The 13,469-nt window shown below is 36.4% G+C and overlaps 1 protein-coding gene across 8 annotated transcripts in view; it reads right to left on the minus strand.

Moving 5' to 3' along the window:
• Positions 1-882: 882 nt before the first annotated feature.
• The window catches only part of LOC124408098 (multidrug resistance protein homolog 49-like), a 60,136-nt gene continuing 47,549 nt past the window's right edge, over positions 883-13,469 (minus strand). For 6 of the 8 annotated variants that reach the window (XM_046884801.1, XM_046884827.1, XM_046884810.1 and 3 more), the window contains 8 exons: positions 12,131-12,968; positions 10,523-10,726; positions 8,157-8,508; positions 7,831-8,058; positions 6,777-7,726; positions 6,060-6,461; positions 5,549-5,695; positions 2,281-2,968 (listed from right to left, as the gene is read on the minus strand). In XM_046884801.1, coding sequence (XP_046740757.1) covers positions 2,765-2,968; positions 5,549-5,695; positions 6,060-6,461; positions 6,777-7,726; positions 7,831-8,058; positions 8,157-8,508; positions 10,523-10,726; positions 12,131-12,968 — 3,325 coding nt within the window. In that variant the 3' untranslated portion in view covers positions 2,281-2,764. Of the gene's footprint in view, positions 1,528-2,280; positions 2,969-5,548; positions 5,696-6,059; positions 6,462-6,776; positions 7,727-7,830; positions 8,059-8,156; positions 8,509-10,522; positions 10,727-12,130; positions 12,988-13,031; positions 13,074-13,469 lie in introns of those variants that run through there. The other 2 variants (XR_006929397.1, XM_046884845.1) reach the window with 2 other exon arrangements.

Below are 13,469 nucleotides of genomic sequence, written 5' to 3' on the forward strand. Positions count from 1 at the left end.
ACTTGACATATTTTACGTAAGTATCCTTAAGTATATAATGTAGTCATTAGAAATGAAAGCACCGTTTTTTAGCCCCAACTGCTACTACAGTTATGTATATTATCTTAATCTTGATTACGTATTGTCGTTTCAATAAAGCACTGCGGTATACGTTTTTCGAATTGATTCATTCTTAAGTACTGCATATCGAATGAAAAGATCGTATTGGAAACTGGCTTGAAAAGCTTTTTCGTTCTACTCATTGCTTAACCTCACCCACTTCGCATAATGAATCAATAAACCTTTAAATAATCCTGGTCACACACTTCAACCCTATGGTAAATTCACAAAGATATTTTCAAATAGCACAAAGTATCGAGATTTCTTATCGATTATCGCTACTCTTTTCTCAGGGCTCGACACAACAGTAGGATCGATGCAAAGGCACTTGTGCTGATAAACGATGCGCACCACAAACCAACTAGATAATGATAAGAAATATGAAAGTAAGTGGAAACCACGATGGCAAAAAAAGGGCGAGCCACACTCTAGTGATATACATATATAATCTGTTGCCAAGTGTAATGGATATTCATAAGGCAAATTTTCGTACTGTTCTAAGCAAGTCTTATTGTTGACTATCTTATAAAATATTAGGTCAATAAAAGGAGCCAATTCAAAAATACTTAAGTCATTCATCCGACACGAGGATGTGCAACAGCTGTCGCAACCAGCTACGTTTATAAAATTTTATTATAATTTTTGGTAGCATTTGTTATTTCTACTTATATACCTATTCTTTGCGTAATGGCTTGAGGAAAAAAGTGATTAAATGGAAAAAGTCTTCACTGGTATAAGTAATACGTATTTTATGTAGTCTGATTAGGTGAGGGCTTGAATTGTTCCGAAAGCCTAGTTGTGTAATAAGCAAGTGCAGCCATTCTACAGAATTTTTAAACTAATTGTAAAATAAAATTAGAATTTTTCCAATAACCATTTCTAATCTCTGACAATTTAGAAATTAGCACATTCTGTTCCTTCAACTCTTTAGTAAAAAATTTTTCAAAGCTTTTTGTCATACTTTTCATTCGACTGAATTCATCTCTCAACAAATAGTCTTCAATACAAGAAACTTAAGCAGTACGAGTACACAGAAGTATAAGTACAAATATGGATTTATTAATAACTCATAATCTATGAATCATTTGTGCAAAAATCTCGATGATAATCAAATAACTGAAAATATCTTTCTCTCTCATAAGTACAGACAATGAAAGTCAAGTTAGATCGATGAGGACTTGATAAGTGCGATGGAATAATGTTTCACGTGCCAAACCCATAGACAAACATTACGTGATTCAACTTTCACGGATATAAAAATAATAGCCTATTAATAACGCACATTGTATGTATATTTATCGTTGAATAAAATATCACTATGATATAATCAAGCAAGAAATAAATCTATATTATTCAATACAGAATTGTGCCTTTAAGTTTAAAAGGTTGCCAACCCCAGAACGGTTGAAGTGCGTAATATCCCAATTGCTGGAAAATCAAGTATTTGGTAAGATATTTCGTTCCCACCAATTTAGCACCATAGTGACGTGACAATGAAGGTTCGACGTTAAAACGACTAATGGCGAAGAAGTATGACAATTTAAAATAGTTGAAAGATATGCTGGAGTCTGGATAATGCATATTCTATATCTATATACATGAATGAATATATGGTGAAATAAAAATCGAAGCTTTGATTAATAGACGCCGAAAACTCGCAAAGTTATCGTGCATATGTAAAATATTTCTATCCTATATGAAAATGATTAAATTCTCTTAATAAGACTTTCCTTTTCGGGATAATTTGTTACAGATTATATACCGGGAGGATTCCGTGAATGTAACTGCTCAACACCAGTAGCTAAGGATTCGAAACTACATTTAGAATAACGCGTTTAAAAAAAATTCAAACCATGCTGAATCAGGGTGAAAATATTTTTTTGTGGGAATAATAAAAAAAAAAAAAGAATATCAAAATCAAAAATAGAATTTCGGATAATTTTTTTCACAAACTTTGACTGAAAACGAGCATTTCATATTTTCGCACGTTTGTTTTTTTAAACTGAGATATTTTTAGAAAAAATAATACTAGTAGTTCGAAATGTACAATAAATGATTAGTCAAACCAGTATGAGCAAAAAAAAAAAAAGATCTGAAATATAGTTTTACATAGAAAAAAGTGACTTAAAACTTTCTTTCAGTCAAAACTGAGAGTCAAATTCAGAACGTTTTCATCTCGAACAAGAATCACCCATACGTAGAAATGTAACTTCAGTTGCCTATCCGCTGACATTGAGCAGCAAGATTCACGGAGTCTTCCGGTACATTTAATGGCTACGATGATTGAGACTACATTAATGAACTTGACGAATTATGAAATTAATTGATTTGGAAATCAGTGTAGTTTGTTAGTACGAAGAATTATAACATTGTAAAGAAAAATAATGATAGCGATATTCCTTTAAAGATAAGTACGTTGTTTGTTTGATTTTCAAATAATTTGAACACCAGGTAGACAGAACTCACCTTCGGCTCGGCGCTTCTTCTTTCTGGACGCTCACACTTTATACTTGTTATTCTGCCATTGCGCAAAGCGTTTCGGCCGATTATTTTGCTGCAAAAATATTTATGTACGATTGACGTTTGCAGAATGGAGAGAAGGCGCTGAGTTGAAGGTTGAAGGTGAAGAGTCGAGGGTTGAGATCTAATTCAAAAGTCACAAGTTCTACTCTAACGCGGCTTCTTGAAGAGCGTGTAAGTGGGCGTAAAGGCCATCTGCTGCAATCAGATCTTCATGGGTTCCCATTTCGGCGACAGTTCCTTTTTCCAAAACGCAAATTACGTCTGCATTTTGAATAGTAGCAAGTCGATGGGCTATGGTGATGCATGTTCGGCCTTCCATTGCCTTATCCAGAGCAGCTTGTACGATCTGAAAAATGACGTAAGAACAGCCATTTTTTAGTTCAGCGGACAAAGATAATTTAAATCCGTAACTTTCAGGGATTTGTTTTTTTCATCGAGAATCGTTTATCGTGAGTAATGCATTAGGATCGGGTTTATGGATTCACCAAACGTAGAAATGACAGTGCAACTGAAGTTCATCGAGTTGAATTTACTTGGAACAATATTTCCACACAATGAAGTTTAATATGTTTAGAAATTGCATTTTCTGAACGATTTTAATAAACTAAGCTTTATTTTAAAAGTAAATAAATTCTCCACAAATCATCAATGTCATATTATTTATTTGGCTTTTCAGCTAATCGAAAAAAAATAATTAGTGAAACCATTATAAGTGATAAATAGTTTACTTCCACCTGAATAAAAAAACACTTCACCATTATGCGAAATCTGTTTTCGTAGATTTTTAGAGAATTCATTTACGAACATAACGAGCCCTTATAGTTTATAAAAATCGCATAAACGATGCGATTTTTTTAGTGTCACAATAATTCGACATTGGGACCTCTTCAAAGTCATAAATAATTGTCCTATTAGAGCAAAAATTTATGGTGTTTAATTTTTTTCTGTATCAAGGGAATATTATTCCAACTACTTCCCTACAAAAAATGTCCGACACAATCTAACACGTTCGAATAGGATACAGACAAGATTTCCGGATAGACCTTTACCGATTCGATTCGCATCTGTCCGTGTCTATTAGAATCCTGTAAGTATCCTATCCGAAACGTGTGTGATCCTGTCGAGATTCTTCCATGGAGAATCAGCCTACAGCGCCACCGCCGGCCAGTCCCGAAACAGACTCCATATTTGAAAAACGGAACATAACCTATTGTAACGATTTATATAGATCACCAACGAATCAAAAGAAGGGCTAAAGAGAATTTGACTCGGAGAGTGAGTCACGTGGTATACGTTTACGCCAATTACACTTGCCTTGGCGAAAGTGAATTTCCCAGCATGTCTCTCTTGCTGGTAATAAATTTCTCTGCCAAACTTTCTCGTCGGAGCACAACGTACAAAATTTTTGTCTCTACGAGTGTCTTCGATATTGCCAAATAACCAGACTTCGACAATAATTACAGTAAGTTTCTTAAATAGTCACTAAGTCAGCGTGAAGTCATGTATATTAAATCTTGTGAGGCGTAGTCGAGAATGAAAAGACATTAACATTACACTTTTAACGAACATATCGCCATTGTAAATATCGGCAGATCATTATTCTTATTTTTGAATAAAAATTCAAGAGAGACTGTACAAAAATAAGCAAATAAAGAACAGAGAGATATTTTAATGCCAGTATGGCCGTTTACATTTGAGATTTCTGACATTTTACATTATTTTAACCAGCATTTTATGTACTGTATGAGTGAATATACCTGAATGAATGAATGACTTACCTGTTATGATTGTCCGGCAGTAACTATAAAATTTTCTGAATTCAAATATAAAAGAAATATACACTTTTTCGAATTCTACCGTCTAAAAATAATTTGTGAATTTATTTTAAATAACCTGACCATTACACTATGAACTTCGAATCAAAATTTGAAGCGCTGCAGGCTGATTCTCTATTGCCAACGTAACAGACTAGTCCAAGAAATTAACCGTCACAGAATCACTGACCTCAAGTGTACGACACTGGTTACCACTTTCAACTATATACGTGCTGTGCTATAGCCGTCGATTTGTTCCGTTGCTTGGTATCCCTTTGAAATGATATTTCCCCGAGTTATTACATACTCAGGCGTACGTTGACGCCTTAAAAATATCTTAAACATACCATGGTGCGTGGAAGAACAGGCTTCTTACATCTGTATACCAGAGGAGACGTCGCCTTTGATCTTCCGAAGCAAATGTACCGAGAACGAAAAGAGATGGAAGAAATTTCCTCCAAAACTTGACGCGTTTTCAGGGAGAAAAGTGACACTGATATGGGTTGTGACTTCTGGATGGTGTCTTTTTTGATATTTTGAAAGTACTGTCTGATTTCTGATAAGGATCAGATATTTTTGGTATGAACAGACTGTAGCAAGTTCGCAGAAGATCATCAACATCATGATGGAAATATTTATTTCTGAATTTTTTCAGTTATATTTATCATGAACTTAGCTTCCGCACTTATTCATTGTCCCTCTTCCTCGCTAAAAGGTTTTTAATCATGATTCATGATGCAAACTAAAATTTATGACGAAGATTATTGTGTAACGTTTCAAATTCGATAATGAATACCTCCAGGAGCTAATATGAAAGGAAAAAACTGGATAAAGAAGGAATTACAAAAACATTTTCAAAAATATTTTTTTTTTCCAATTTTTGGATTTATCTTCGACATCACGATCCTCTGTTATATCGAAAATACGTGTTTCCTACCTAAAATCAGACGTTCTACCACAATCCAAAAGTCGACTTACATGGCATCAGCGTCATATTTTTCCATAAGAGTCTTTTCTTTTTATCTCTTTTTGTTTCTGGGATATTCACGCGAGAGGATTGAAATCGCTCACCCTGTATATAATATAATCGTATACATTTGCACTGGACCAACCTTTTCACTTTGGGTGTCGAGAGCAGATGTGGCTTCGTCCAACAGCAGAATTCTTGGGTTCCTTACTAGGGCACGCGCAATAGCTATTCTCTGTTTCTGACCTCCGGAAAGCTGAGTTCCCTTGGTTCCAAGTCTTGTCTCATAACCCTACAAATAAACACGAGAAATCCATTGTCATCAGATCATTTTTTGTATACCCTATTCGCACAGCTCATAAACTGGAAGAAGCAACTCACAGATGCAGTTAAAACGTTAGATAACCGAATACCTACTATCCAAAGTTTATATCCTGATACATGCGCATGAATTTTTCAGATAAAACGTCCATTTTCTTTTAAGTCCAAAACTAATCGTTAAGTTATGGTTAAGTAAGACGTTAAATGATCGAACGAATTTTCGAGTGCAATTTCTAAACAAATTTGTCATTGCGTCTTTCCACGTTAGTGGAAACCTTTGCAAAATAAAGAAGAAAATGTTTGAATGTTATGTTGCACACATCCGTGATACTTACCAACGGTAAAGAGCTGACAAAGCTATGGATATTCGACTTTTTTGCCGCTTCAATGATCTCATCCATGGATGGTGTGCGGCTGTTATCACCATATGCTATATTTTCAGCAATGGTTCTGTCAAATAGTACTGGTTCCTGACCTACAACACCAAGCTGAGATCTCAGGGCTGATAAAGAGACTGATGATATATCACGGCGGTCCATTGTCACAGTTCCTGACAGTGGATCGTACAAACGTTGAAGTAGTTGAATGCAAGTTGATTTTCCGCAACCACTTTGACCAACCAGGGCAACCATTTGACCTGGTTTTACAACGAGATTGAGACCTCGCAGAATCTGAGACTCCGTACGAGTTGGATAGTGAAATTCAACTTTAGAGAATTGAATGAGACCGTCTGCTTTCTGGAATCACAAAACAAACGGACATTTAGTAACGTGTTTAATTACTAGTGATAAAGAAGATACTGTGTTTAAAAGATTGAGTGTGATTTTTGATGATTGTATCCCAGATATGAAGCCCAGACATTAATAAACCATAACGCCGTGAAGCCCCAGCGTACAATCATTATCAACAGACCAACTCCAAATGCTAGACTAAAAGATATTCTTTTTGATGATCATTCACAATGCATCATCACTTGTGATGAATCTCATTATTTTCGGCAATATTTCACTTTGCTTACGTAGCTTTAACATAAATTCAGTCTGTCAGCTTACCCAATCCGTGTCCTTCCCTTCAAGTTCCGCAGGCGTAGTGATTTCGGGAACACGATCAAGTAATCTGAATATTCGTCCAGCAGAAATTTTTGCAGTATTGAAATTAGGGGCAAAGGCAAGTGCTTGTCCCAACATCCAAGAGCCAAAGATCAATGCTTCGGATACCTTGATTACATTCTGATAATCGAGATTTTCTCTGGCCACTAGGTACCCGCCATAATATAAACTAAGTGCGTATCCAAAGTAGGGTGTAGTTTGACCGCAAGAAAATACTAGACCCCTAAGCCTGTTGCGTATTCGGGTAGCTTTGGCGACATGCGCTAATTCCACACAATAGCGATCCAAGAAGGCCTTCTCTTTTCCCAGACTTGCAACGGTGCGGATATTCCCGATTGCTTCAACAGCAATTCGTGTTGCTCCTTCCATCTTTTTCTTCTCCTGCAACCCTTGGCCACTCATGATTCTTGCCTCGAAGAAAACCGCGCCCAGTACCAATGGAATAGACACCACAGAAACCAAAGTCATTTTCCAGGTGTAATACATCGACACACCGATACCAAGGACTAGAGTTGAAAGTGCTTGAAGAATTGCACCGATTCGAGTCCCAGTCGCACCTTGCACTGCGCCTGCATCTGATGACAATCTGGCGCACAATGCACCAACGCTGTTTTTGTCTTCGTCGAACCATCCCATTTCTTGCTTCAACATCGCTTCGAAGGTTATCTTTCGGATTCTTGTTGTCATGCGAACTCCAGCTAGACCAAACATGTACATTTGCAAAAATGTGCCAATGCCCGTTATGACACCGACAATAATGAAAAGTATGGAAAAACTGATTGTTTCGTCGCGGACTTCTTGCGGATCCTGTAATCCTAAAACGTAGTAGACTTCACCGAAAAGAACCGCAAATGCTGGAAAAGATGCTCCGACTGTAGCAGCGGCGAGACAGCCTGGAAGAATAAACAAAATGTAGATTTGTTTCATTCCAGGGAAAAAAAAGACCAGGAATATCAGTTTCAAGGTATTTAGAAAGGAAAGCAAGCTTGCTAATTACCGACTATATTGAACGGCCATTCTGGCTTGTTCAAACCAAAGATTCGCATTAACGGAGCTTCATAGGGTTTCTCATGTTCTTCAAGTTCTTCTTCGGAGCCCTCAGAAGCAGCAGCTAACGAAAGCCGATGAGAGTGCATCGAAAGGGTAGAAAATTGTTTCTTGAGCGGTGGTTTGGGCTTTGGTTTAGCAGCGGTGACAGTTTTTGCAGCAGCAGCAGTCGCTTTAGCTATTAATGGATTTTAAAAGGGTTTTAGAAATCAAATTGCCAGTTTCTAATGGTCAATTTTGCATACAATAATATTGAAAATTCAGTAATTCATGTACCTTTGGCTGCCGCGTTGGAGTCAGCAGAGACCAGAGCGTGATAATGATTTCCAAGCGCAATCAACTCCTCGTGAGTTCCCATTTCGGCAACCTTTCCATCTTTGATAAAAACGATCCTGTCGGCATTTGTGATCGTCGAAAGCCTGTGGGTCACAATTACTGTTGTTCTACCCTTCGATGCAGCGTCTAAGGCTCTCTGAACTGTGTTTTCACTATGCAGATCCAGTGCTGACGTTGCCTCGTCGAGTAATAAAATAGCTGGTCGACGTACCAGAGCACGAGCAATGGCTATCCTTTGTTTTTGACCACCCGATAGCTGCGAGCCTCTCTCGCCAACTGGACTGTCATAACCCTACAACAAACAGAAGGAAAACCATTCTCTTTACGTACTATTTTCACATAAACATTCGTGTTTACGATCTGATGCATGATTTAAATAGATCACATCCGTAATTTGAAATCATAGGACAGAAATGATATGGTAAATGATCGTAGGTAAATGTCGTTCAAGTTTCAGATACAAGCACCATTTTACCAACGCAACATTGGCCATTGGTACTTGTGGTTGCTTGAATACCCTTGTGTGAATGTGCACCAGCTGTGGCCAAAAGCCAAGCGTGACCCAAATCATATACTAAAGTTGGCTCGCTTGCAGTCTGCAGTCTGATGCTTCGGGTGTTCATTCATTAATTGCAGCTTCTTTTCTCGCTTACGTATGAATGACGTTAATACCATCCTGAACGACCAACGTACATGACATGCAGAATGACGTCACAACTCAAACCAAAAGCTATGGAATAAGTACTATTGATATGCTTGTTGGTAATGTGGTTGAACTGTTTCGTATGTAAAAAAAATTCGCAAAAATCATCCAGACGTATCTGTTTCCAAAATACAAATTCATGCTTTTTAATCATGCCTCTCCGCTATATGTGAGAAATGTTAATGTAATAACTTCAGAATCGTCAAATCCTGTACCGGTTAGACATTAGGTCATGTGACAGTCGACGAATGACACGGTCAAATTTAATATTCGAGCGAAACAAATCCTTGGCATTCTCAGACGGTTAGCCAATAATCGTTTCGCAAAGTAACTGTATAAATAACTCTTAATTTATTTGCTGAGAGTGCGTAAAGGGGAAACACAACTGCTAAAATGCGCATCGTGAATACACAGCTTAAAACTTTGATATCCAACGTAAAATATTCCCATTTTGGTAATGACGATACTACAGTTATTTTTACACCTAATTAGAAGCATGAATTCCTATCAGATTTGTCATCGCGGAACAAAATCACCATAAAAAAAAATTTGATTACAACTTGTAAAAATTTTCTACTGCTTTTTTGTTTTCTGGAACTTGCTGACGTTTATTTATGGATAAAATATTCCAAACTTGATTACTTGTATTTAGAAAATGATAAAACGTGTAAAATTTTGAATAATTGTTAACTATATCTTGACTTCCCAGAGGCTTGACTGATGCAGTTAAATTTTAGGGACAAGTCAAGTTTGAATTTGAGTTTTTGAATATTACGATTATAGTTATACTATAATACTCTGAATTTATTTTGAAAATAGCCTTTTTTCTACACGCAAAACAGATGAATGTTTACCATTTTGCTGGCAGTCTTTCGCACAAGAATCTGAAGCAATTGTGATAAAATCTGTAGTAAATGTGCCGGATTCTCTGTACTGACTGATGAATTTTACATTTTAGTCCAATTGCTGTGGATCCTACGGAAAGACGCTTTTGACACAATAGCTATCGCATTTGAAATACATTTTAAATCTAGTTTTTTTTCGGAATCACTATAAGTTGTTTTACGGTTTCTGTGAAGTCTGTTCTAAATAGCTCGTACACAGCATCAACAGCGTCCAAATATATGAGAAAATCACGCGTAACGTTATAGGGAAAAACATGACACGCATAAATCATTCGCTATGAATTACATACATTAAATGCCATAAAATAAAATCACCGCCCCATTGATCGGATAAATTAACTCTTATTTTCTTCTTTTCAATGTGAATCTATCGTGGATCGTATCATTTTATGCTTTACTTAATTGAAAAGCATGGAACAATAATTGTATTACAATCGATGATATATTTTGGCACATTGCATTCTGTCAACTGCAGTTAATTGCAGTTTGAAAACTGCTGTAGTTCCCGCCGAAAGCGAGGAATGAGTTTTCCAGTAAAAATTCCAGTTTGAAAACCTTAATGATTATTCTTTTTTTTTTTTTTTTTTTTTTTTTTTGTAAATTAAATTTGATAGCAGAAAGTCTTACAAATATTGTTTATAACAGTTTACAACAAAAGTGTTTGTATTTTATAGGAAAATAATTAAGTTTTCACTAACCTCTGGAAGTTTGCTGATGAAATCGTGTGCGTTTGCTTCTTTTGCTGCCTTGATCATTTCTTCTTCAGTTACATTTTCGTTTCCATAGCGTATATTTTCGCGAATAGTAGTGTCAAATAATACCGGCTCTTGACCCACAACACCAATGTGTGATCGGAGCCACTGTACGTTCAGTTTCGAGATGTCAACTCCGTCGAGATGCACCTGCGTTAGAAAAAAATAATTTAGACTTTTCTTAAATACTATTCATGCGAATGATCCTAGTTTCACAGATTTCTAATAAAAACTGAAGGCATAGCATGGTTATCTGTAAAAATTCAATTCACTTGTGAAAACATTAAAGTTTCAGTTAAAAAGCACCTAAAGTCATAATTCATTTCTAAATACCAACGTAACTTTGATAAGTCACGTGATTTTTTTACATGGAATACTGATGATAAATAGCACCTACCAAGTTATTAGTTTCAAAAGTAATTTCAGTGGAATACGTCATGCGAAATTTGTATGTTTTGGAATAACTATGTGCCGAGCAGTTAGAAATAAGATTTGAAATTCTCACTCTCCAGACTTAAAGGTAGTATGATTTAAACCATAGCCCATAAAAAGAAGATCATCAAGGGAGTTGAATTTTCTACACAAAATTTGAAAACGATTTTTTGAACCTTTTGAAAAGTTCTGACGACAAAATCCGGAGTTTCTTGATACATTAGAAAAAACGAACCGTTGACGCGGAAAAAGATTTCCTTGCGAGTAGCGATAACAATAAGTTGTTGTTTTGAACGGTTTTTCCGAAACAACAATATCAAGTGAAATTTAGTTCAGACAATAAAATATTTTCTCCGCTGACCTCACAGTTTTTTTTTATTTTTTATTTTTATTTTTCCTTTCGGCTCAAATAATCCTTTTCTTTACTGCAGATCAATTACGAAAGATCATTTTTAGAAAAATATTTTTATGAAATTATTTTTCTTTTCTGCAAAATTACATCAGAGTTTTGACTCTCAATGATATCACCTGAGAAAAAGGCGTTCCTGAGAAAAATTTACGTCATATTTATACCCTAAAATTACTTCAATTGAAGCCAATCAATAAATGAAAAAAATTAGGAATAAGAATAACAAATTAGCATTGTTCTCCAGTCGGTAAAATTATGAGAATAGTACTAAAGTAAACATAAATCTGGATTGGATATTTCTTATTCTTACTCCTGTTTTTTTTTTACCGCTGTGTGAGGGGTTCAGTAATTAATCGTAAACTTGAATTAAATTAAAAATTAATCTTTGAAGCATACATTCTTCCTGATTTCAAAAATGGGGATAGATATGAGAAATTTTCAAAATTCAAAATGCAAGATCGAATATGAGCGAATAGTATCAACTTTTGTATTTACAGTTCACCATATTGGATCCACCATCTTTAATTGTGAAATTCTGACGTCGGATTCGTTTTCAGCGACCCAAAAACCCAAGACCACTGAGTTCCACTTTTTTAATTGAAAAACCGATTCAAAAAAGGTGCCTCGTGTACAAATCGCTGCGTCTCAAAGGATAACTCCACCTTGGAAATTCGTTTCTGATAAACTAACAAGCAAAATCAAATAGCACTCACCTCACCCTGGTGGGGATCATAAAGCCTTTGAATAAGTTGAAGACACGTTGACTTCCCGCATCCAGAACCTCCAACTAACGCGACCGTTTCGCCATGATTGATTTTCAAATTCAAACCCTGGAGTACTTTCACATCTTTTCTCGCAGGATACTTGAAGTGAACATCCTTGAATTCTATATCACCATTGACACCCTTCAGCTTCTGACCGTTGGGACTTAGGCTGTCAATAATCGGTACACGGTCTAAGACTGTAAATACAGCAGCAGCTGATCCTCTGGCCACAGCAAAGGCCTCGAGATGAGGTGAAGTTAGTCCCATATTTTGAGCACCGGCTAACACACCGAAAAATACGATGACCAGTACGGCTGGTGTGTAGTCCTTCTTTTCATTCGGTCTATCTTCCAAAATCAATTGAACGCCGTACCAAAAAGCTAAAGCATAGCTCAAGTAGATGATGAACCACATGACACCTCCACCTACTCCGGACCACATTCCACGTCTCGTACCCGTTCTGTCAGCTGGAACCAACTTCTCCGCGTAGCGACTTACTTCCTTTTTTTCACCACCAAAGGCCACGACCGTTCTTATGGCCCCAAGTACCTCTTCAGCTACGTTACCGGCCTGCCCATAAGCAGCCAACTCCTGAGCCGTCAACGAACTTTGAACCTTAGCTACGATCGCCGTTGCGATAACGATTATCGGTGCACAACTAAGGACCACCAGGGTCAGCTTCCAACCATAAATAAAAGATATGATTATCGATGAGATGAAGGAGACCATCAAGTATGTAAAGATGCCGAGTTTCTCGCCAATTCCGTCTTTCATCTTGTCAAGATCTCTGGAAAGAGAGATCAAGGCTGGATTAACTATTAAGGTATCCATGGTTTGGTGCTGTCCTTACAATTAACGTGAATCTCAAGCCCACATTGATCAAGTTTCTCATTTTTCACTCGTAAATGCGGCACTTTTACCTTTATTGAAAAGAAAAATCAACACTCTTCTTCTCTTCAAAGGCTGGCTTACGTTTGATCTGAATTACGGATAAAATGTCAGAGTAGTTATGAAGCAGTATGTCTATTTTGAAACTCATCAATTTTTTATCTTTCCTGATACATTGTGGAAAATGAAATTTTCTTCTTATTATTGTTCTTGTTTTTATATATAAACAAAATCATAGAGTTTTTTTATATCACCTGTTTTCTGGACAAAGTACTCAGCAGCTACTTTACGAAAATTGTGTCTCAATTCGTCAATTCTTTGTGAGACATGGGAAAAAATCAACCATAATAAAGATAATGTACAATTTTTTTTAAATTCTGTCCTTCAATTTGTTAGTAGT

The sequence above is a fragment of the Diprion similis genome, chromosome 1 (genome assembly GCF_021155765.1).
Source record: "Diprion similis isolate iyDipSimi1 chromosome 1, iyDipSimi1.1, whole genome shotgun sequence".
Classification (NCBI taxonomy): domain Eukaryota; kingdom Metazoa; phylum Arthropoda; class Insecta; order Hymenoptera; family Diprionidae; genus Diprion; species Diprion similis.